Source organism: Talaromyces amestolkiae, assembly GCF_001896365.1.
Source record: "Talaromyces amestolkiae strain CIB chromosome Unknown scaffold22.1, whole genome shotgun sequence".
Lineage (NCBI taxonomy): Eukaryota > Fungi > Ascomycota > Eurotiomycetes > Eurotiales > Trichocomaceae > Talaromyces > Talaromyces amestolkiae.
Genome location: NW_024468058.1, coordinates 535,256 through 560,387, shown reverse-complemented (window position 1 = coordinate 560,387; position 25,132 = coordinate 535,256). Strand labels below are relative to the sequence as shown.

General features: G+C 44.8%; 6 protein-coding genes across 6 annotated transcripts; 4 read left to right on the top strand and 2 right to left on the bottom strand.

The window, feature by feature from the left end:
* Positions 1–793: 793 nt before the first annotated feature.
* BHQ10_009150 (uncharacterized protein) lies at positions 794–1,465 on the top strand (the record flags this gene model as incomplete). The annotated part of the gene is made up of 1 exon (XM_040882035.1): positions 794–1,465. The coding sequence occupies one exon, from the start codon at positions 794–796 to the stop codon at positions 1,463–1,465; it is 672 nt and encodes a 223-aa protein (XP_040737652.1).
* Positions 1,466–2,499: 1,034 nt separating this feature from the next.
* Positions 2,500–3,494, top strand: BHQ10_009149 (uncharacterized protein; the record flags this gene model as incomplete). Its single annotated transcript, XM_040882033.1, has 2 exons — positions 2,500–2,877; positions 2,931–3,494. 2 exons carry the CDS (start codon positions 2,500–2,502, stop codon positions 3,492–3,494), a joined length of 942 nt encoding a protein of 313 aa, XP_040737651.1.
* Positions 3,495–6,167: 2,673 nt separating this feature from the next.
* BHQ10_009148 (uncharacterized protein) lies at positions 6,168–13,505 on the bottom strand (the record flags this gene model as incomplete). Its single annotated transcript, XM_040882032.1, has 3 exons — positions 6,168–6,532; positions 12,364–12,980; positions 13,042–13,505. 3 exons carry the CDS (start codon positions 13,503–13,505, stop codon positions 6,168–6,170), a joined length of 1,446 nt encoding a protein of 481 aa, XP_040737650.1.
* A 2,702-nt stretch (positions 13,506–16,207) lies between these two features.
* On the top strand, positions 16,208–17,698 carry BHQ10_009147 (uncharacterized protein; the record flags this gene model as incomplete). The annotated part of the gene is made up of 4 exons (XM_040882031.1): positions 16,208–16,339; positions 16,407–16,938; positions 16,996–17,127; positions 17,241–17,698. The coding sequence occupies 4 exons, from the start codon at positions 16,208–16,210 to the stop codon at positions 17,696–17,698; spliced, it is 1,254 nt and encodes a 417-aa protein (XP_040737649.1).
* Positions 17,699–18,828: 1,130 nt separating this feature from the next.
* BHQ10_009146 (uncharacterized protein) lies at positions 18,829–19,773 on the bottom strand (the record flags this gene model as incomplete). Its single annotated transcript, XM_040882030.1, has 1 exon — positions 18,829–19,773. One exon carries the CDS (start codon positions 19,771–19,773, stop codon positions 18,829–18,831), a length of 945 nt encoding a protein of 314 aa, XP_040737648.1.
* Positions 19,774–20,403: 630 nt separating this feature from the next.
* Positions 20,404–20,814, top strand: BHQ10_009145 (uncharacterized protein; the record flags this gene model as incomplete). Its single annotated transcript, XM_040882029.1, has 1 exon — positions 20,404–20,814. One exon carries the CDS (start codon positions 20,404–20,406, stop codon positions 20,812–20,814), a length of 411 nt encoding a protein of 136 aa, XP_040737647.1.
* Between the last annotated feature and the right edge of the window lie 4,318 nt (positions 20,815–25,132).

Here is a 25,132-nt window from a genome sequence, read left to right as displayed (position 1 = left end):
AGATATAGTCGTAATTCGTTGTGCTTCCGAGCTTCTCTAGGCAACAAAGTACCGATGTCTCAACAAAGCCTGTGATAGGACAGCAAGATAACTGAGGCTTAGAGATTTAGGCTTCTTCCGTTAGTGTGGGGTATCTCAAGAGCTTTGTCAACCCCGGCGTCTTTCTTAAATTCCAACACACTTTCCAGTCTTGTCGAATTCTAGAATGAGAAAAAAATCATTCAAGGCTGATTGGATCCGAAACAGTTGGAAACTTTTTGCTGCGCTGAGATCCTCGACCGTGGAACCATCAGGCGCAATGGACGGTACCTATACATTGACCCGTTGATTGCTCTCGGCAGAAATAAACTCACGACGCTTAACAGAATCTATCTTGAAAGCTCCTTCGCTCAACTTGCGGAGCAATATCAACCTACAACAGCAATCCCCATTATTCTCAGTCCTTCCCGCAGAAATTCGATCGCTCATTTTCACCTACACTCTCACCGATTATGAAGACACTGCTCAAGATACCTTTGGCCGCGACACATATTGGTACCGTCCTGGCTACCAAGCAAAAAGACGTACAGCGACCGAATTGTTGCGTACCTGTAAGAAAGTGTTTCAAGAAACATGGTTTTTACCATTTGCGCTCGCAGAGCACTGTTTCTTTTTAACGCATCCGGAGAGAGCGCCCCGTAAACATGTCACAACGGAACGAATGAAAGAATATCTGACCACATTGAGGGACTTTGCACGGAATCAAGATGGAATGGGTATCCCGCAGATTCAAAGTATCAGAGTATTCGCTCAAATGTGGGCTTTGGAAGATCCACGCAGATTACAGGAAGTCCTTGACCTTGAAGGCTTTCAGCCCAAGAATATCACAATCACACTTCGGTACACGGATTTTTGGTATTGGGAAGAGAACAGGCCAATACACATTGATGCACGATGGGTGAATACCGTGCGATTCCCGTCGTCGGTCTCTTCAATCAATATGGACTTTGAAATGATCGACCGCCGCAAAAACGAAGTCGACGTCATCACAGACTTAGCAACACAAACATGGTTCTTTCGACGAGCCGACGGAATGGTTCTGAGAGCCAGCAAAGAGGATATAATCACAACCCGATGGACGGGGTCTTCCATCTTCGATAAAATGCGGTGGATCAGAGATGAGTCCCGACCAAACGAAATTGATTATTATGTCAAGACTGTGACATGGAAAACTGCTCCGGGCTTTGATCCCTTTGCTGGTGCTGGAGACGGTTGTCCCAATTTAGATTTTCCGCCTGGACTGGCTCGGGAGAAGCCGCCCTTTACGAGAAGGTTCACGCATGTTTCGGTTGATGAGCTCGAGGCTCACAATATTCCGCACGATGCTAGTGCGCAGGAGGTTCATGAAACTATATTGAGGCATGCGAGAGAAATACAGGCTGCCATGTTGAGAAGACGTCGGGGTAGCCTCGGTCAGAACGTCTAATGCATACCTATTTGTGGTTCAGCCTTGTATTAATTGAAATAGCACTTTATACGAAATTTTGTCTTTGTAGTAAACTGTATTAGGAAAAAGATCCACCGCCAAAACACAAAGTACTACGCTGCAAATGAAACCTCTTTGACATGTCGGCTAAGTTCACCGCCGCTTTACTCCCCGGCGCCCAACGTTAATTCAAGCCTAGCCGTGTGCTCCGGCACCCCTCGAGGCTCCTGCGGTACCCCTCAGTAGGCTGTGAACCCGGAAGATGACCTGACTTTCTTGTATATAAAATAATGAAAAAGTCACAGTTTACACGAGAATTTCGATACTATAATTACTACCTTCTCCAGGTAAAATATGACCAACATTAGTAAAACGATGAATACCCTATCTTTTCTGCAACAGAGTGATCTGCCCAGTCTTCACACCAACCATCTAAGCTTAACTTATTTCGTTAGCCAAATCTGATCATTTGATCCTTAGCCAAGAAAAAGAGGCTTACATTTCATTTCATTCACCGGAGTCACACCGCGAAGGTCGCGACCGATGCGAACACACTTCCGGACCATTTTTGAGGAGGCTTTTTCTTGTGGCTGAACCTCTAAAGGCCGAGAACCAATAAAGTCCCCGGCCAGCGCTACAGCCAGATGCCCTAATTGGCTCTTAAATACTTAAATTTCTTGGCCGTTGGAAGCGATATCACTCTGTGAGTCTGTCAGCATAAAACGCTTTGGCCGATGGTACTCTACCACAACGCCTCTTTTGCTGACGATATGTAGCCGTGGTGAAGTCGTATTGCCTAATCGAGTAGATTTTTGAAGCCATAATTCGCTAGTACGTGGAGTATCGGTCATTAGTTCAGTCATCTTCAAAAAAAGATGTGAAGAGTCAGGTGGAAAATTCTGTGAGTCTAGATGATAAGAAATTAGCATATAAAGACTCTACTTCGCTTCATTTAGTAGCATCTCGGGCGTAGGAGAGATTATCTGAATGAATCGTTTTTCTGGGCTTCAAATTTGTATACACTGGTAGCCAGAATGTTTCACAGACTGGCCTCTCCGCTCATTGCGGCATTAGTCCTGTCTCAATCCGTCCTCAGTTTCCCTTTAACTAGAAGACTGGATAACGGCTCGCCTCTCCGGAACGTACAATACGTCCAGACTTTCACAGATCGCAGTGGCAATTGGTTCAATCTGACTGACCTGGTGACTCAAGACACCGGTGTTACACATATTATCCTTGCATCGTTGCATCTGGACAATCCGACAGAGATCCATTTGAATGATAACGATATCGAGTCTGCCTATTGGGACCCGTTGTGGCCCATGGTATCGTCACTGCAGGCCGCGGGAGTCAAGGTTATGCTAATGATGGGCGGTGCTGCTCGAGGCAGTTATGCCAACCTCCAAAACGACGTAAGTCTACCTTATCTTGAAAATTTTTGGGTATAGTATTCTGACAAACGTAGTTCGACACATATTACCCCATCATCTTATCAATTCTCAAAAACCACAACCTTGACGGCTTCGACATGGATGTTGAAGAAAACGTCTCAGAGTCCGTCCTGCTCAGACTCGCACAACAACTTGATGCCGACATGGGCACTGACTTCATCTTAACCGCTGCGCCTGTGGCTCTATCCATGTCCAACAGCGGAAACCTGGATAATGTAAGCTGGCCTGCATTGGACCAAGTAGCCACCAGCTCAACACGGCCCAACGGGAAATTATTCAGTTGGTACAACACTCAGTTCTATGACGGCTGGGGTACTGCTGCATCGACCAATTCATATGATACTGTCATCGGTGCGGGTTGGGATCCGAGTCGTATTGTTTTGGGTGTTCTTACCGCTGCTACTGCTGGAAATTCATGGCAGCCAACTACAGTATTGTCAACCACTATTGCAAGTCTAAAGGCTAAGTATGCGAACTTTGGTGGTGTCTTTGGTTGGGAATATGGGTTGGCGGGAGAGAGTGACGGTCAAACGCCGGTCGAATGGGTGGGTGCAATAGGTAGTTACTTAGCTGCGTAGGCAGTTACATTAGTGGTATCTTGAACCAAGATGCTGTACATGAATGGTATTTTTCACGACTATATATTGAATCCAAAACTTTGGGCTGAGGAGCAAATGAATGCCATTTTAGTATGCGATTAACATCAATATATGGCTTTGTTAATAAGGGTAACACAGCTCTCCCAGGAAAATTGAATTGATTAAGCTCGACTTAGAAGTATACGTAAATGGCAATGAGAAAGTAAGTTCCTAGTTGCTGAAACTATGCCCAGCTAAATTAGCGGATCGTGAGTAGATGTAGTACAAGTCGGCCGCTAGTGTCAGTTTTCATATGATATCTCGTGGCTAACGAGTTTCATCCTAATTAGGCAAGTCGTGAGTAATAAGTTACTCACGAGATTCCTTACAAAAGCTCTAGCATACCGTGGCTGAATCAGCATGTAGATCGGATATGAGGGAACTAATTAATACTAGTATGAGGCTTAACTCTAATTGAGCACGAATTAGGGAACCTCCGACGTTCCGCGCTTGGAGAATGTACGTAAAGATGTACGAAATTGAGATCCAAGCGTGCATGCATTAGTAAACGAGATCTCGCGATTCCATTTGCATGCGCTTTGACAGTTTACTGAAGAAAAATCATTAAACCTAAACCTTGCTAAGATACATCAAAATTCATATGTTTATCATCCCTGAAAGCGAGATACAATGATGAAAGTATAACCAAACTCGAAGAGCTCGCACCGGACTGCGAGTCTGCTTCCTGCAACACGTCCGATGCCGGCGTAGATCAGAGAGTAACCTGTGTATTATTCATATTTGAGCGGTCTCCAACCTTCAAAACAAGTAATTTGGTGTCGTTATACACGTCAAGCCTTTTCTGAAGACCCTCCATCTGGACCTGAAGGCATAAAACATTGTTCTGTGAGGCATGGTAGCTTTCAATCAGTCTCATATACTGCGCGTTAATCTCGTCGATGTGCTTAAGCAGACCTTGAATGTGGCTTTCTTTGCATTCGCGGATGCTCTTTGCGCAAGGTAATTCTGTTCTTTCCATTTCTGTGCATCCTATTTTACACAAATTTAGTTTATTAATCCTTAAACCTCCGAAGCCGAAAATTGAGCCTTGGAATGTATCTTACAAGTTCTTGAAGCTGGTGTGTCTGGCTTACTGTGAGAAGTAGGCGAAGTGAGAGTGGATTCGTCTTGTGGTGTTGAAATGGTATCTTGACACTTGAGGATATGGTGATCATGATCTTGTTTACATGGATATTGCTCGCCGCCATCAAACGCCAAATCTATCCGTATATCTGACGCCATCAGGGCTTCGTAGGTCATACAACTGTTGATGAGAAGAAAATCAGGTTGTAGTCTCCAGCAAACGTGTAAGGCGATTATACCTCAGAAAGCCAGAGGCAAGGCTCTGGCCATGCTGCATTTTCTACAGACCAGCTGTGAGCTTCATCATAAAAGGACGATATCCCAGACCAGTCGGAACTCATGATTGAAATCAAATTTCGTGAAGCTTGAATGGGTGATGATGCAATTATCTTTGTACGAATCGAAGTTGCCGTTCAATTGAGTGAACGGAGCATTGAAGATCGAGAAAGAGTCGAAACACATTACAGGCGGACCTTCAACTCAGCTTTTTATGTCGCTATCTTGTCATTCCTGTGTTTATGAAAACATTAATTTGAAAGTATCGACCCTGTGAGCTGAGCTGTCTATACTACCAATACTAAAGGCAAATCGGGCAAGTCGTGGCGTCCGCTAACGCGACTAGTCAGTGCCACCAATTGCCTATCTCGGCATTCTACGATAAAATCCTAATGATTTTTTCATCTGAGTAGATCTCCTCATCGTGTGGAGAAATGTGTACGGAACACGATCCGACTCTATCTTCAGTTCCGTCCGCGACGACAGCTTTCCGATCTCATTGTCTTCACTACTGACTTTGCAATGAATGCTCGTCGCAACCCATGGTCCGTTTTCGGGATCTGGGTAACCGCAAGATCAGGCGCGAACTCAGACTGCTTCGTCGCATCGCAAGCACAGAGCTTTTACTTGGCTACGAGATTGCTGTTCAGCTCTGAGGGGACTGCGAAGCATTATTGCCGCATCTTCCGCAACCTAAACGAGCCATATGTCTCACATTATGCCATGTCTAGCATGTCAGCCTGTTGACTCACAGTGAAGTGTGGATACGACGAAAGAATTGACCAACTTTCTGCGCTATATTTCCGCCATGCTTGGGTTAAATTCTACTTGTGATCGAACTGGAATCGCTCTTGATGACTCAGGCTTTTTGTGGGCTGTGATGAAGGCTGTGCTAGATCTTGGGGATATGTTTTATGTAGGCGAGGCGTGCGCTCAGCACCGAGCCCATACTATCGTGAATGCAGTCGAAGCGCTCAAGGTCTTTCGCGTCTGCATCTAACCAATTGTCATACCACCATCAATACGAATATTCTGTCCATTGATCCATTGGCTCTTATCACTTGCCGTAAAAGTGATAACATCAGCCGCCTTTTCAGGAGTCTTGATTCTGTTTGCAGGAGCAAATATTGTCTGAAATTTGATCATCTCTTCTGTCTTCCCAACGAAGTACGTATAGATGCAGATTGGGCCTAGAGAGATTCTATTGACTTTAATACCCCTCTTACCCAGGTCCTTAGACATGACACGCGTCATCTACCCAATCACACCCTTCGTCGCCGCATAAAGAAGGTATTTGGGAGTGATCATGCTGACGGCCGTGAGCGAACTCGAGAAAAGAAGAAATCGCCCGCCATTGGGTATATGTTTTGCGGCCTCCTGAAGGGGGAAAGCCCCATTTGACGTTTGTTTGAAAGATGAGGTCAAAGCAACTTCATCGACATTGGCCAATGATCCGTTCTGCCATAACAGTCCGGCATTGAGAACGATAATGTCAATTTTTCCGTATCGCTCGACGATCTGTAGGATCAAGCGCTTTATGTCGTCAATCTTAGACACGGCCGCATGAATAGCGACGGAATGTTCGGTGCCGATTTCTTTCACTACGTCTGCTGCGGCGTCTATGGAGGAAAATAGTTGACGACAACAGTTATCCCTTCCTTGACAAAGGCCAACGCGGTGGCACGGCCAATTCCTCGAGAAGCCCCTGTGACGAGCGCGACTTTGCAACTAACACTGGACGATATGTTCGATATTAAATTTCTATTTCAGAGCGAGGATACTAGGAATTCATCCAACTCTAAATCGATTGATACAGAATCCATATCCACCACTCAGTGGAGCACGCGCTTATATATGCGGCGCTCACCATGAGCTGAACCAGCATTAGAACCAAGATCTTGAAACCTCAGTAGTCATCATGGAGCCTTTGCTGACTGACTGGCGAGCCTGATTATTACTCTTTTGGAGTCTCGAAACTCTATGCAGGAGAAACTAGCTCGGTGCCTTGGCAGCACACCATCCGAGTGCAAAGAGCCTAAAGTCTGAACGTATGTAGATGTGTGGCTGAAGTGACCTACAAAATCAACAAATCACCCTTATGCTTGAGTCCCATTTTCCCTATTAGGTTTCATATCGCGAGATGCGTGACACATGGCACAGAATTTCTTTTGCGCTAAGCAAGCCGTCTCCCAGAAAGCGTAGTCGATTTAAGGTTGCTTGACCAAGTTTGGTGCTAGCCGCAGCGGCTGTCAAGGGCCCCACTATCAAATGAGTTCCACCTTCACCCACTCTATGTTTTTTCGTCATGGAGATAGGGCCAATATGCATACTAGCGGCCGGCAGCCGCATATACAGTGGTGCCTTAGATCTGTAAGAGCCCCTGTCCCGAGTTCATTTCCGGTTACGGCTCGGCAAGCGTTCACTGGAAGCGATGAACGAAGATCCCTGGAGTGGAGACCTTGTTGGTTTCTATGGCACGCTATAAACAGTCGACCGTAGTAATGGCAGAGCTGCCAGAAGCTATACCGCTACAGACTATCTGTAGCCCAACAGTTAGCGTGGGAATCTCAAGATCGTGATTGAAGCAACAGTCACAAGCGTGTTGCTCGATCCGACAACCGTGACTACACAAGGTGTTGAGTTTAGGCATGGTAGCGGTCTCCATCAAGTTCTTACGACGCAAGATGTCGCCCTCTCGACAAGCTCAATTAAAAGTCCTCGGCTTCTCGAACTGTCAGGTATTGGAGACCCCAAAGTCCTGCACACAGTCGGAATAAGGTGTCTCGTACAGCTACCAAACGTTGGCAATAATCTCCAAGATTATCCCATGACCGGCGTGACCTATGAGTTTTCTCGGATCAGATATCACTTGACTCTTTATTCAAAGGCCATTCTCTTCTACAAGAACATCAACGACTTTATGGGGAGGCAGGAACGGGTGCATTTGCTGGAACAACGAGTCTAACTGGCTTCGTACCATATTCTCTACTTGTTTCACCCCAGGATTTAGAAGAGACAATCGCCACTGTGACTAAGCACGACGTTTAAATGCCCGAAAGTCAAGTAAAGCACATCATTTCGCGTCTACGCAGTCCAAGTTCTGGGGCTGTACAGTTCACTGGGATCCCAGCCAACTTTGACCTTGCGACCGGACACGAATATCAGAGCAACTGATGCCTGGAGCACCACCAGGCCGAAATGCATGCTACACAGTCCTCGTCAGCCTTGCATACGCTATGTCACGAGGGAACACTCACATGTCCACCTCGAATCCCTTCGCAGATCCCGAGATTAATTTGGGCCTCTTAGCTCGCCTTGCTGATGCACACCTTTTCGCCGCTGGCTTGAATTTCATGGACCGCGCGTTTCAGTCACCACGAAATCAAGAAAAAAATCGCTGGAGTATTATTTATCAAAAATATATTTAATTATAGAATTAGAATCTCCTTCCTAAATGTGCACATGTAAATCGATTTTCAAACCCTAAGGAGGCCCACCATAATCAACCAGATAAAGGTAAAATGTGTTTAGATCAAAAAAGAGCCATATCAAACCTGTTCATGTATTGATAATTTGGTACTATAAATACAGAAATATCTGGTAGATTTAATGCAAAATGCAAGCATGATAACTAAGTGGCACGTGAAGTAATTGAAAACTGCAATCCGTCAACAACTTGTCTTTTATTGACATTTACACGGCACTTTAGGCGCTATCATCCATAGTCGAGCAGGATCACCAAACTGTGCACGGGGTACCATTGTACCGGTAAAGAAATGCTAATTCTGCTTGTCACTATGGTGCCCTCTCGAGCATGGACCCAACTAAAGAAAAAGCTAGAACACTTATTGTATCCGGAACTAATAGCGAGCTAATTGAAAATTCTAGCTCCCGACGCTAGGCTTACAACTTCACGCTTGTCTTTCCATTACCGAATCGGATCACAGCTAGGTATATGGTTGGGTCGCAGAATAGTCAGCCTTGCTACAGAAGTGCCTGGTACCCCTCCTTTTCAATCTTATCGATCTTGCTAGATAGATTTCAGGACAGTCCAGGTCAATTTATGAAGAAATCAGTGTTGCTTTTATTTTTCTTAGGCTAAGCGACGATGGCTGCACTCATGCACATCGACTACACGATCGCGTGGATCTGTGCTTTGCCATTAGAGATAGCAGCAGCCGAAGTCATGCTGGACGAGATCCACCAGACCCTGCCGAACCCGCCCACGGATCCAAACGCCTACATTCTCGGCAATTTACATGGCCATCATATCGTGATTGCTTGTTTGCCTACAGGTAAATGCGGAACTATATCTGCTGCAACTACCGTTGCTCATTTGACGTCGACTTTCCCACGGGTTAAGTACGCACTGATGGTGGGAATTGGAGGTGGTGTTCCAAATAGCAGCCATGATATTCGGCTGGGTGATGTGGTTGTAAGCAAGCCGGCGGAAAAACACAATGGAGTTGTTCAATACGATTACGGCAAGACAATTCAAGGCGGACGATTTGAACAAACTGGTATGCTGAACTCCCCACCACCGGTTCTTTTAACCCATATGGCCCGTCTTCAAGCGACCCAGATGACGAGCAGGAAAGATGCCATTTCAACTATCGTGTCGAATGTATTAGATCACCTAGACGTGAAAAAAGGATTCACACCACCAATTCAGCAAACTGATTATCTCTTTCGATCGTCGTATCACCATACTTATCAAGAAAATGACTGTAAAAAGTGTGATAAAGAGCAGCTACTCGACCGAGAGCCGCGTGATGATAGGACACCTTATGTTCACTATGGGTTGATCGCATCCGGAAATCAGGTGATGAAAGACTCTGAAACACGAGACTCTCTAGCTCAACAGCTGGGCATTCTCTGTTTTGAAATGGAAGCAGCAGGCCTTATGAATCAAGTTCCAACTGTTGTCATCCGAGGAATTTGCGACTATTGCGACTCGCACAAGAGCAAGTCGTGGCAAGGATATGCTGCTCTTACTGCTGCAGCCTACGCCAAGTTACTTCTGTCTGTGATTCCCGAAACTCAAACCACTACAAATCTGGCTTTACAACAATCTCTCTCAATGGTTCAATTTGACTGGAGCCCACGGAATGGAGAGAAAAATAGAGAAAGTATTAAATTAAAACAGCTGGACTTGGTTTATAGTCCCACGTATAAAGCAGCAACCCAAAGATCACGGGGAAATTGGCAGACAAAGATCATACTTGGATCTAACATAGAAACCCCCAGCAAGAACAGGAAAACTATTGATGGAGGCACTAGCTCTATACTAAAAGAGGCCAATCATTCACCTCGAAGAATCTCAGGATTTGGAAATTGCGACGAATCCTGCCTCTGCGACTGCCACGAGAAATATCAAATAAAATGTGGGCCTTCTGCAAGGGCGATCATGGGCACTTTTATTCTTCGATACAAAGGAAACCTCTTTTTCAGGCGAAGTTGCAATTACGGCACCTGCAAAAGTAATAATCCGAGAACCATTGAGGCTATCTACCGCTTCCTGACTTGGCTCAAAGATTTTACCTTGATTGTATCTGGGGTCCCATCTTGTGGGCTTTTTATTCCACGGCAGCTGACTTGGGGAGGCACTGAAACTATTCTGAAAAGTGCTTATGAAGGTAACGTTGAGGGCCTAAAGGTGCTATTAAGCAACATGGCCTTTGCTTTGCATGATATAGATCAAAAACATGGAAGGAGTGCATTGCACGTGAGTTAAATACTTTGGTATTGAAAATTTCGGCCTCGAAATGCTGATTTAGTAAAAAGTACGCAGTAATGTACAACCATATTGAAACTTGCGAGTTTCTTCGAAATGCTTCTGCCAATGCCAGTGCTATGGATTATATTGGAATGCAAGTGTTCACTTTGCCCGACATTTCAGGCTACTAGCTAATCATGAAACCTTCAGGACCCCGACAATGAAAGCCTGGGAGCATATTTTGACGAAGCGAGGCAGTCCTCCGGAACTAAGAGACCTTAGAAGGCTGTTTCCAGATATCGACTTACCCGATGATATGGGATTTTCGCACATTCATCTCCTAGTAGTGGGCGAATTATCTGGTGATCTCGCTGAAACCTTACAGACTAAAAAATACCAAAGACAAATCAATAATCCGGACTTTTTTGGAAGGACACCATTACATTGGGCAGCCACCCGAGGGGACTCCGAAGAAATTCGGATCCTTCTCAGATTTAAAGCCGAGGTGACAGTAACCGATGAATCAGGATCAACGCCACTAATGTCTGCAGCATCTTCTGGCTGCACAAAATCTCTGAAACTATTGCTAGAAGGTGGGAGTAATGTTCTTTGGAAAAATATCTACGGTTCAGACGCTCTTTATAATGCTTGCAGACACCAGAGTAAACTTGCTCCAGTCGTTCTATTACTTCATGCCGGTGCATCTTTGAACTCACAAAATAAAAACGGGCACACGGCCTTGATCGGAGCTGCAATCAGAAATCATGACGCTATTGGGCGATATCTGCTACGTCGGGGTGCAAGCATTGATGCTAGAGGTGCACACGGTGAATCTGCATTGTTTGAGGCTATTTTCCATAATAGTCATCAATTTCTCAGCTTGCTCTTACAGAACTCTGCTAACTACTTGTTGGTCAATAATGCTGGATCGAGTATCCTTCATTCTGCGGCACTCGAGGGCGATATTGAAACGCTGCACATCTTGCTGAAGGCAGGCTTAAAGGGGCTGGACCCTTTTCTCCGCAACAAGGAAAACTTGACAGCAACGGAAATGATACAAAGGAGATCGATTGTTCCTGAAGGGTTCGAGGATCAATTTTCTCGGTTAGTTTCTGTACTTGATAGAGATAATTCAACCGAAGGTTCGGCGTCCATTTTATGAAAGACGGAGGTGGAAGATCTTGGCAGACATGTTTGTTCACCGATATTTGTCCTGAGATAATTTAAGATTTGTTGAAACACACAAAGGCTCTCGTCGTCGTAATAGTAACTTGAGTACATGACTGATTGAAATTGGGCTTCAATGGAATCGTATAAAAATATATTTGTATCTACGATACCGTTTCTACGGATATCATTACGAGCTTTATACGAAATAATGTACCTGGCACTATCCATAGTAGGCTTAGCGTTCTTATTGAATTAGTGTTTGTGAACAATTTTCTGGTCTATCAACGTATAGCATAAGAGTTACGAGTGGTGTCGAGTGTTCTCCATTCTAGGCATGAAAAGCAAAGAAAAGACACACTTTTAATGGTTAGAGTTCAACTGCTAATAATGTTTTAAAACCTGTAAATTATCAACTCTTCTAATGAGACGATCTATTAGCTTCGAAAACGCCGGAGTCTTCACGCCGCAGTCGCGACAGTTTCAAAGATTCAACCTCTTTCCACAACCTTTCCCCGGCATAGTCACATGCGCTGCCTAACCACAGCATAGCTTGAAGCCTCTTACTTACTTCCAACCATCTAGTCGTTGAGGTAAGAGGGACGGTACTAAGCTTGTCTACAAACCAGGACCTTGAAGGGGTCCGTGTCGCAGCAATTCCGCCCAAGGTAAGAATCCATATCAGTGTGTTAGTATACTGGCGCTCTGATAGTACGGCCAATGCACCACAGTACTCAAGTTCGGCCTTCAACATGTCTGAAAGTCTAATGAAAGGCGCTTCATTTCCTGAGAGCGGGAAAATGACGCCCACACTTAAGATTATTGTGGATAGACGGCAGGCCTCAGAAAGATTCACCTGGACTGCATCGCATTGGGAAGTAGGCTGTAGGGACATGAGACGGTGTTGTATCAGATTTCGGCGATCGCTCAACTGACGTAGATCTGGATTCGGCAACAGCCCTTTCATGTATTTATCCAGCACCAAGAGGTGTATCCGTATAGCCTGGACTATGGCGAGATATTCTTCAGAGCACCCTACACGATGCAACTCGATGTATTGATTCTTGAGACTCTCGACGTCGAACATGAAGTACTCGCCTAAAGTAGGATCGTCAATTCCCTGCAAAGACATGAACGAAAACTGCGGATGTGAAAGGGCCTTGCTGCAATTGATGAGCTCAAAGCTGAGCAATGAAATTAGTCGATCAATTTGTTTTCTTTTCAAGTACTCTAAGACACACTTACAAGGAAAGAATGGCACCCAAACCAGGCAGCTGGACCATTTCTAAGCCACCCTTCATATGAATAAGTTGAGTCAGGCCTTGTAAATGCACCGGACTAGCTGAAACGGAACTGTAAATATCAAGCCATTGGAGACTGCGGAGCGGCGCCTGAAAAGGAGATTCCAAGGCGTCCATGGATAGGGTACCACCATCTGCAGCGGCCATAATGAGAACGTTGAGAATCATATTGTCCGTAACAGCTGTCTCTTTGTTGTTCAAAGCTCTATTGATCCTCCGGATCCCTTCGACATAACACCAATCCAGCCATCGAGCGTCTTGAGGCCGGAAACTGCCATCCGCTTTTTGTCCTGTCAGCATCCACCGACGTCGTTGGTGCGATAGTACGCAGAGTAAAGTAGTAACAAAGAGGGTCGGATCGTTGTAGGTTGGTGAGAACCAATATCGGACAATGGGGACCTCTGACATTTCAGATGAGCTTGGTGTTAAAGATGGAGCTAAAACCGATATACCTAGAGAGAAATTTGTTGTTAGGGAGATTCACTAAGATTCGGATACTGTATCACGAACGATAGACATTGCAATGATTCACTAAATCAGGAGGAAATGATAGTGGATTTGTTTCAAAAGGGTCCACAATCCCCGTCCACAAACGATCCGGACTTGCAACTGGACTTTGAGGGCTGGCGGAAGATGACCGGTCCGCACTCGGCGGAGAGCCTGATTTGTATGTACAGGGAATGCGGTATCTAGCCAGATGTGAGTCTTTTGTTCAAGGAAATCCGAGTAAATTGCAGCAAGAGGTCATTCAACTCACTTTGCGCATCGAGAGCAACTTGGCCATGCCTTGTCGCATGCCCGCTTTTGAGACCGACAGCGCTCGCATACGGTAACCGGTGTTCTATCAGACCTCCTACGGTTCATTCCATCCCGTAGTCTTGTGAACAATGACGCAGAAATTTCAAGTGATGCATGTCCGTGTTCTTTCGACCAGAGAGACTCAGGCGTCCTGCTTGAAAGTTCAACTGTCCAGACGCTTTTACCAGCTGAACGAGGTTCATCGTAGTCATACCGACATGTCCGCTTTAGTCTGACATATAATTAGCGTATACTACTAACATCGACATGGTAGACTCTAGTGTCCCCCGTTATATAGTTCCTACCGTTCGCAATTAGAGCAGCGCGGTAGACACTTGTCGCATTTCCTCTTCCTTGTCTTGCACGCTAGACATACGATAGCCGCTCTATGAACATCCGCGACGCCGGGTGATTGGCTCATGATATACACGGCTAAGGGTTTCCCTAGGAAGAATCCAAGTAGTGGTATGCGGCTGCACGAGCATGCCGACTAGCAAGGATGACTCAAACGCTTTAAAAGATGGCGAGGGGCTGTCTCATGAAGAAAAATAAGTTCGTGGCTTGAAGTTATCACTACAGCCGGGGCCCCTGATTAGCTCATAATGTCGCCGCCGTCGGATCTCGCCGTCTGGCGCTAATGTTATTACGCTAGCCTAGTCCAGAAAGTCCCATTCCGGAGCTTCCTGACTTTGTAGGTTTTCAGCTCGCCTCTTCTTGTCTTTCAGTGAAGATGAGTAATAGCGTCAAGGTGGTCTCAGTCTCGCTCTATGACTTAAATCCAAGAGTTCATGGTTTCCAAACTGTCGGTGTGTTTTTTACCACTCGCAAATTCCGGTCTCTATTTTCCTAAAAGTGGTCGGTTAAATGATTACAAAGCCAAGGTTAACACACTCAGAATAAGCAAAGAACCTCTAGAGATACAACCCTTTGAAAGAGCAAGAGTTTCACAAGGCCAGAAAATAGTGAAATTGCTGTATATCCAAGCTTATCATGATAGGAAATGAAAGACAATTCTAGAATACTTGTCGGCCGAACCCACGATCAAGATCGCCATGTTAGATCATATGATAACTTATTAGGTCGTATATTGACAAATTTGCCTCATGACTAGATGATCAGGTTGTGTCTTTGAATTCTCATTCGATTCTACTTCTATCAAGTTCGTACGTTCATTCTTCAGTTGATGGTCAGGATGAAAACTTGAATAGGCTCTTGTGATCTGATGACCGCCCTTGCCGAAAGTTGAAGTAGCATTCATTTACGCGATTGTTATCCGATTTATTTAGGTCTTTGACGTGTAAAGTATAGTCTAAGTTCGTGTTTAAGGTCTGTGAGTTTTTCGGCTTCTTGCTATGCTTAGAACGACTGAAAGGCCTAAACGATTATGCCAGTGACATAGTGTCAAGGTACTTGAAAAGGGAGTTGTTAGATACGTGATAGCAAACCATATTGGTAGACTTTCAGTGTAGATTATACTAGTTTTGAATAATATAAATCCAAAATTGCCCTATTCAGTGGGGGTTACATGCACTTTGCCCTGATTACCACAGTGTCAAATCGGAACATCCCCATGAATGCTCCACAATTCAAGATCTAAACAAGCAAGTCGACATATAAGAAATTTCTGATAATGAATTTATTTATAGTAGCCACTAGAAGATTGGCCCGCAAAGTATCCGTCTCAATTTAAAGCAGAATCATATCGAAGATTGTTTGTTTCATACTCGGTCCTTGATAAGTGGAAGCCCTAACTTCCAGCTTTCCGGAAACAATAACCAACCTAATTTTCACGACTGAGCTTGTAAGATTGGATTTGAGACCAGTAAAGTCTTGCATGATCAGATGTCATGTCTATCGGTATGCTCGAGGTCGAACCTCCTGTAACGATCTAAATGCTGACATCGCGATGATCTTCAGGATGATCTCGTCGACTGATGCAACCCAAGACGGGTGTGTGGTATTTAGCCGCAAACGTACCCAATCACGCGACAAATATATTGTTGAATCTTGGAAAAACAATCTTAAGCACATGTTTGCAATCCCTATAATTGTGAATTCGCTGGATTTTTCGCTGAATTAAATAACGTAGTATTGTTTGTTTCCGAGTCAGAGGAGGTAGCCTCGGGGGCTGACGTTGTGTTGCAGTTGAGCTCAGACATCGATTTGACAATGGAACGAATGTGTGCACATAGAAGTAAACTTTAGCAACTCTTTATTTTACTTGTATTTAAGATATGATCTTTGCTGATCGACTCACTTTATGGTAGAGCCATACTCATCAAATTGAAGAAAGCTGATCTTGTGTAGCGAACATGCTTCTCAAACAATTCGTTCAGTTAGCTGCTGTTCTAGCATCTGCAATCCCCATATGCAATGCTTCAGCTCTAGCAAGAAATAGTAGACGCCAGTCGACGGCCTCAAAGTATGTCTTTGCACATTTTATGGTCAGTAGCTATCGGAGTCCACGCCATTGCCCCGAAAAAGAATAGGTCATACTAACACTGATAACAGGTCGGCATCGTCGAAAACTACACTTTAGACGACTGGAAGTCCGACATGACGACAGCAATGGACATCGGCATCGACGCCTTTGCACTCAACTGCGCCAGCGTCGATAGCTACACTCCCACCCAACTGGCCCTAGCCTACCAGGCCGCCGAAGAAGTCGGATTCAAAGTTTTCATCTCCTTTGACTTTGCCTACTGGACAAACGGCGATACGGCGAATATTACGCAGTACATGCAGACTTATGCAGGCCATGCAGCTCAAATGCAATACAACGATGCTGCAGTTGTGAGCACCTTTGTTGGTGACAGTTTCGACTGGACGCCAGTAAAAGCTGGAACGAATCATTCGATCTGGGCATTGCCGAACCTACAAGATCCGGCTGAATGGTCGAGTGACGCTCAGCGAAGTGTGGATGGAGCGTTCTCGTGGTATGCTTGGCCGACTGATGGAGGAAATAGTATTATCCCGGGGCCGATGACCACTATCTGGGATGACAGATATATATCTGATCTGGGGAATGCTACTTATATGGCTCGTATGTACAGGATTGAAACTTTCGAGAGAATCATAACGTCGCTAACTATTATCATAGCTGTGTCGCCGTGGTTCTTTACCCATTTCAATAGTAAGAACTGGGTATTCATCTGCGAGGACCTCCCTACTCGACGCTGGGACGAGATATTGACAATGCAACCAGATCTCGTCGAAATTATCACATGGAATGGTAAGTCTAGTCCTTGATTAATCTGCGACAAAGCAATATCAACGATATTAACCAGAAGAATCAAGACTACGGCGAGTCTCACTACATCGGTCCCTACTCAGCATGTCACACAGATGACGGCTCCTCCGAATGGGCTTCTGGATTCCCACATGACGCTTGGCGCGATATTTACAAACCCTACATCCAAGCCTACAAATCTGGCGCTACAACACCAACCGTTGACACCGAGGAGATAGTATACTGGTACCGCCCAACCCCCAAGGGCGTCACATGCACCAACGATAGTCTACCAGCCCCGAATGGAATCGATTTACTTTCTGACAGCATCTTTGTGGCGACTATGTTGACAAAAGCGGCTACATTGACTGTCACCAGTGGTGGGAATGCGGCAATTAGTGTTGATGTACCTGCTGGTATTGTGACGTCGAATGTCACGATGGGTGTTGGTCAGCAGAGTTTCGTGCTTAGTCGGAATGGAGAGACTATTCTCAATGGAACTGGAGGATTGGATATTGTTGATACATGTGAGACATACAATTATAATGTGTATGTTGGGTCAGTAACGGCGTAACTGTGAGATCTTACTAAAACATTTCGGAACTCCTTGATGGTCAACTGCCGGATTAGTGGTCATTTAGACAAAGTTCTGCAAGCTACGAGTCGGCGAAAATTTGACGGCCCATGGGAATGACTCCTGGCGATCAATCATCTTGAGATATGTATACGCACAACTATTCAATGTACCTAGGTATCTATACGAACTTGATTTTTCCTGCCAGATAAGGCTTTCCTTTTTCAGCTGTCGCCACATTTATAAGGGCATTTATAATCCTGCTCACTAAGTAGATTTTAGTCTAGGCTTATACTCTCTAAATAGCTTAATATTATGATATAACCAAATTTAGATTTATATTGCTATTTTACTAAGATAGGTTTGCCCGTACAGACAGGGTCTGTATTTGTGAAGCCGCCGTTCCATGCAACTGAATGATATCCGCTGTGCTCATATCATCCTTGTTTCTAGAAGTTACTGACGTATGTATAGATGTCTCGGTGTTCATTTCAGACCATCACCACCAATGGCGGGATATGATCACGTCGCTGTTGTTCGCCTCCATTACGCCTTCAATTTCAATACAATCCATCGCTAGCGGCATTTCCACGGTCGTCGTATCCAGAAAGTCTGCGCAATGACAGCACTACGTTCAAGGACGGACCTTCACGAATTGCCTGATTATTTTAAATCTCCAAGCGTTGATTGGCAGAAGGTATTTTCTAGTCTTCCACAGACGGCGCATTTAAAACCGCTCCCTCCCGACTCGAACTTTGACCGGAATTCCAAGAAGCGAGAGACAAGGCAAGAAATGCTTACCTTTTTTACGCCTACAAATTTGCTTGCGGGAATTCCTCTACCGTAACTTTGTACACTACGCTACCCATAGATCTGTGTTGCAATCCCTCTAGGTTAAAAAGACGCGCTGACTTAACCCAACAGAATTGACATTATTATAATCTATTCGTTGCGACAATCTGCCGAAGAGAAGCTACTTTAATTGTCTAAAAAGACTGCACTTTTTGGCTTATGCAATCATGAAGATAGAAGTTTAGAAGAGTAGAAAATGTATAGATTATAAGAATGAAGGGTATCGGAGGAGCATGTACTATCTATTTCAACAACGAATGACCATTTGAGGGTCAAGATCACGGCCCGATCAACCCTGAAGAGACAGGTCCTGTACCCCATTTAGGAGCTAACGGCCCCTTAATTACAGAGACCGACGTACTGATCCAGAGAAACATTATAGAAGGTTCACCTTGCGGAGTTAAAGGAGCCATCACGTCCGTCAGACTTATCTGGATCTCCTGCGGCCACTGATCTGTCGGGATACCGCTACTGAGTAGGCCACCCACAGCATCCAGCATGATGGCTCCGATGACAACAGGATCCCAGTCACCACGGCTCGACAAGTGTTCTGTTATGGTCTCTGTGATCATGCCCGGGTTGCCTGTTACCCAGCCATACTCATTGCCAGTGTACTGGAACATCATCGCATGAGCCGAGCGAGTCAGCCCCTCCACGGAGAGTGGTTCCCAGACATCATTGCCATCGAATACGTACTTGAGCATATTGATCCTGTACAAGGCCCCTCTGAACATGTAGAAGGCCCACTGGAAATTGAAGGGTGTGGCACCTATACGACCGAGCGGCCCGGAGCCCCCCCATGCTCTTCGTCGCAATTCAGACAATCTCTTCCTCTTCTCAGAGAGAACAGCGACCGAATAGGCCCGGGCGGGTTGCATCAGTGTCTGGCACTGCCAAGAGAGTGCGTAACTTGTGTCGATATACGATGCTCTATCTGTTGTAGGCTGACAGTTCGTATTCGGAGAAAAGATGATCTCCAGCTCGTCTTCCTCCCCATCATAGTAGTCAAAGGTCGTAAACATATAGCTGGACACTGTGATGTCATAGGGGATCTGGTAACAGGTGCGGCCGGCAGTCATGTTCAGACTACTGACGTAGAGTTCGATAGGATTTCCTGTACCTCCGCACGTACTATCTGTGCTGTTGTACAGAGAGATACGGGCTAATGTGGCATGACTAGTTGTCACAAAAGTGAAAAGAAGGAGCAATACTTTGTATAACATGGTGTTCACTGGGCTCGAGGGCTAATCTCTCATAGAAAATGATGACAACCGGTTGAGACTTATATACATAAGATACTATGTAGTATTTTGAGATAAACCCCCCAATGTGGGTATTGGGGTATTAAGCCAGACTGTAGAAAAGACAAGAAGCCAGGTACTATCTCAGCTAGGGTCAGATTTCTTTATCCGCCGTGTATTCGCATATCTGGTGCCATTTTGATTTGTCACGACTAAAACTTCAGCCCCAGCCACATATGACTTTAGCGCCGCCACCTCTAGAATTCGTGCCATATCTCTCGTGTATCCTCCCTGACACACAAACACATTTATTATGTAGGGTAGGGTTAAACATATTAACTAGGTAAGCTTCTCGTATAATGCATTCAGCTCGTCAGCGCCGCCGTCTTGCACCTAGCTGAAGCAATGCAAGGTCATGTCTACGCGCCCTTCAAAATGTTTCTTTACCAGAATTTATAGATGGGAAGACATCAACCCAAGGTACTAGTAAATAGCTCATCATCCACTCTTTCGAATATACAGCTTGCATAAAATATTGCCGAAATCCAAGCGTGAGTCAGTCCCCCATGATGCAACCCAGAGCAGATAATGACACTACTCCACAGAATCATCATGATGTCTCAAACCCCAACCCTCTTATCCATTCTCGCCTTCCTCCCGCTGTCCCTCACATCCGGCATCCCAGCCGTCGAGGTCAACTTCTACACCGATGAATGCCTATCCTGGGTCGACACCAGGACGATGTACTACGACATCTCCCCGATGGTGAATAGTCTCAGAGACCGGACCTGCCATAACATCTACGTTCCCCCGGGCTCAACGCATTTTAATGTGGCCAGCTGCTTGATGCAGAACGGAACGCAGTCGTATAACCCATTTGATTGCACGTGTTTCTTCTGGACTTCCTTCAACTGCAGTACCGGTCCGGAAGCTATTTTGTCATCGCATGAGAACGATTGGCATTGTCGCGAGGGTGCGTCTAGTTTTGTGAGTTGGCGTTGCGTGGGGTCGGATACTTCTTGATTTCGACAGTATTAGGGATATAGGGTGTATACTACGTTATTCGGGGACATCTTATACATAATAGGTAATGTTACTACTGAGGTAATAAGCATATGTGCAGAGTGATATATTATACCAGTATGATTTACGCGACCTTGGAACCTTGGAAAGAAATGGGTGAAAGGGGGATTTTCTTTATACAGAATATAAGATACTACTAGGGACTTCAACTCACTACCGCTCATTTCTTTATTGGATAATAAATATTGTATTGCACATATAATGTCTTTCTATGGAAGAAAGGAACAAATAGCATTTATCTAAAAGCATTCCCCCATTGATATACTACTCCCACGTTGTCAACTACCTAGTACCAACAAATGCCCCCTATTCAGAGTAATGATGTAGCCCCAACGGTCCATCCCGTAACGGCCGCATCGCCAGATCCGCCTCATCGATTGCCCCGGGATAGCTAGTATCAATAGGAAAAGAATCATTCAACCTCAAAGTCTCCTCATGAATCCCTTTCTGTCGACTACGCACCTGCGAGGTTTCCTGTCGCAGACCCTGTTCTTCCGGCTGGGAGTATGATCCTTCCTTTGTCGCTTTGTAGTAGAAGTATACATCAAATACTAGGGCTACCAGAGTTGCAGCACTATAGATCAAATACCATGAGCTATTCCTATAGCTACGTATACAGGTAGTAAGAAAAGTGAAAAGGGGAAACTCACGTTAGAACTATGACCATTGACCAAAATGCCTTATAGTCTCGACAGGCAGAGGCGGATCGTTCGGAACCCCAGATCTCGCGTGCGCAAGATGTCTCAAGAATGCGATATTGACCTAGAATTGACGTGACTGTCCCCAGACTAATAGCTAATAGAACGAGGAGTGCGCCATCGAGAAGGAGGTTCCAGAATGGGGAGAAGTAGGTGAAGTTGTATATAATGATTGCCACTACCATGGAGACAATTGTCGCGATAGAGACGCATAAGACCTGTATCGTGTTAACCTGATGGCTGAATATTATCCCAAGATGGTGGCCATACATTGATGAACGTCCATGAAACGGGAAAGTTATATGATTCTGTCATTTCTGTTATAGGAAGTTCCAGTGGGGACTGGAGAATCGAGATACATGTACTTACTCATATGTGCTATACAATAACTCATGATGCCACATACACCAGCAGCAGTCACAAGCTGAAACCCTCGCAGCAAGTGAAAACTAAGACGAGAAAACGGAGACGATCTCCTCCATGGCTTATCGCTTTTTATTGACCAGACCATTTTGCAAAGAAAGTATTGATTGTCTATATGATGAGAATTATCCAACAGTAGAATACTCCTGAGGAGCATTCAAGTTTTAATTGAATTTGAAATGACGGCAAACCCACGATATTTCGACCCCACAGCCCTACACTATAAGCTATAGAAGGAATCCACATGCATGCAGAAGTATGAATTAAAGCTGCGGAGCTGATAGATTATAATCTAGGTGTTATTGGGACACCTCCCTCGGCCCAGGGGTTCCCCATGTGGGCAATCTAAGCGAATCATCGCTCGTATTGGTTGACCGCCACAATCTTCACCACTAGTACGGGCTTAGAGCATTTTCTTTGTAATCTTACTGCAGCTGGAACTCAACTGCTGAACTCGTTGGTCTGTCCCTACAGATCAACAGCAGCTGAAGGGCTGAAGACCGTGTCAGGTTACATACAAATGAAGGCCGCTGGCGTGAAAGCGAAGCATGGCGACTGGTTACCTAGCATTATATTAGGGGAAGCGAACAGAATTTCAGGCCACCCATCAGCCGCGGTGGCTTTGATATGGAACCTTGGAAGCTGAATAGAGTAGTATTCTAAGGTATGTACCTTGATATTAATACTGGGTGTTTTTGAGAAACATGCACAAATCATTGGAATGCGGCGATGGCGAAAAGTCGCCCTTTAGAACATTCAATCATTCAGTGCCATATACCTGAGAAGTAACTAGTCTTGAGGAAATCAACTCTTCTGGTGTTAGTAGACTAGAAAGGCGTTTTGGATTCGGATTTTTGATTTTTACTACTTTTATTGTTGGCCGAAGCGATGTTTCCTGATTCATAATCTTATCAATGCCGAATATGACTATTCACATGTCTTTACACAATGTAATTCACCTTGGTAGTCTGAAGGAATATTGACAGGTATGTAGTGAAAGGCTAGCATTCTACTCTTATCTAGGTAGATAATCCACTAACCTGAAGAGTATATAAGAGCGATAACTCTTCACTCTTTATTGATTTCTACGTAATACTTTTGCTGCTTAACCTAAGGACATTTTCTAGTGTCCCGGAGTATGATTTGCTGAATTTCTCTATACTCTGTGCATTGATTTTATTTTTGTGTATTTGGCAAGCTCCTTAACGTACTGATTTTCTTTTATCCTAGTTATGGCTATTACTGCGAGGAATCTAATGTTGATGTATACCCGTCTGCTTATTGATATTGATATGATTGTACTGCTTCTTGCAAGCTATGGACTGAAGTCTATTCTTCGTTCTGTGTAGATTACGTGAGACTATGTAGTCTGAAAATATAATATAATGAGAACTTTTAGACTAGGAAGCTCAGTCTCTGATGTAGATTTTGTTGGCCTTAGAATTATTGTATATCTATTAAATAAGAAACCCGTGAGAAATTCTGAGTGGTGTACCACTTACCCGTGGAATACGTTAGTTATCCAAGAAGCCTAAGTCAGCAGGACGCCTTTCCTTTTTGGGCTGGCCAGTCTGAGAACCGGAGCGCTCATCTGACACAATCTCGAATGGACACGCCGGGATACATCATTTCCTTTTAAACAGATAGCCAAAAATTTGTCGTCCAACAGACATGTCTTTTCGGAAATTCAGCCAGGGATGCGGTGAATGTCGAAAACGAAAAATTAAAGTATGTCGCTCTGTTGATAATGTATTTTTCGATCCCCATTACTTATATCACAATAGTGTGATCTTCAAGAACCCGGGTGTGCTCAGTGTCTCAAATCAGCCCGACTTTGCCCAGGATATCGAGATCAGAATGCACTCCAGTTCCGCCATGAGACCCAAGCAGTCATCCGACATGCGAAGGCTGGCGCTCACGCAGCTCCGTCCACATCTAGAAGGACGCCCAAATCGCTTATCGACGAGTCATTGAGGAACTATTACACTAGCCAATCAGGAGAAAAGCGGCCAAACTTGTTTTTACTGCCAATTGATTCTTTTGTCATCGATGTGGAACATCAAGCCTCATGTTACTTTTTCCAGACTTACACTTGGATTGGCATTCTTGCCATAATCCGCAGTCCATTTGATTACCGTATTGACAGTGTGGAAGCCCCTTTGGGCGAAAGAGCTCTACTAGCAGGAGTAACGGCCGTTGGAAAAGCCACCATCGGAAACATTTACAACTCAACCTTCTTAGTGCAATCTGCCAGATCAGACTATTGTGACTCGCTCCGGTTAACAAACGCTGCAATATCGTCTACCGATCAATGGAATAAAGATTCTACCCTTATTGCTATATTTTTGCTATCTGTTTTTGAGGTAAGCCTAGCCTGGAGGTCTGAATCTACTTAGGGCCTAACGATCCGCGGCACTAGGTTGTAAGTGGCTATGAAAATAAGTCAATTGAGAATTGGTTGCTGCACATCAACGGCTCAGTAAGATTATTGGAACTGCGCGGTGTGGATGGTCTGATGAATACGCCGTCTTTGACGACTTTCAGATCTTGGAGAGATCAAATTGTACGTGAACTTTGTGAATCTGGCTTGAACCACGCTTAACATCGCTTTTACGCAGATTCTTGGTTGCATATATCGCCGACTCCCCGTTCCTCTGACCATTCTCCGCTTATCCGAACGACTGGCAGCAACTTCGCGCAGCTCAATTGAAACATTTTCAAACCATCTTACTAGACTCATGGCCAAATTAGCCAAGGTTCGCTGTCAAACACCAGACGGCCTTATTCATAACAGCAACTCAACCATTCTGAATGAACTGTTAAGTATCAAAACGAGACTCTCGATTTGGCTCAATCAGGCGTCTTTGAGTTGTGCATACAAGTCTTTTGACATGCTCGATGAATATACTGTTGGACAAGACTTCAAGCTCCGCCCATATCGCAGTTTGTGTCACAGATATCCGGACCTTCCCTCAGCTTTGATGTGGAACAACTATCGTATTACTCGGATATTAGTGTGTGATATGATTCTATCTCAGTTGCATCCACTGGCAACAATGAATGGTGATTCAAGCGAGATCAAGGAGGCGCAAACGAAATGTTCCGAAATGCGTAAAGAAATGCGCGACCTTGCTGAT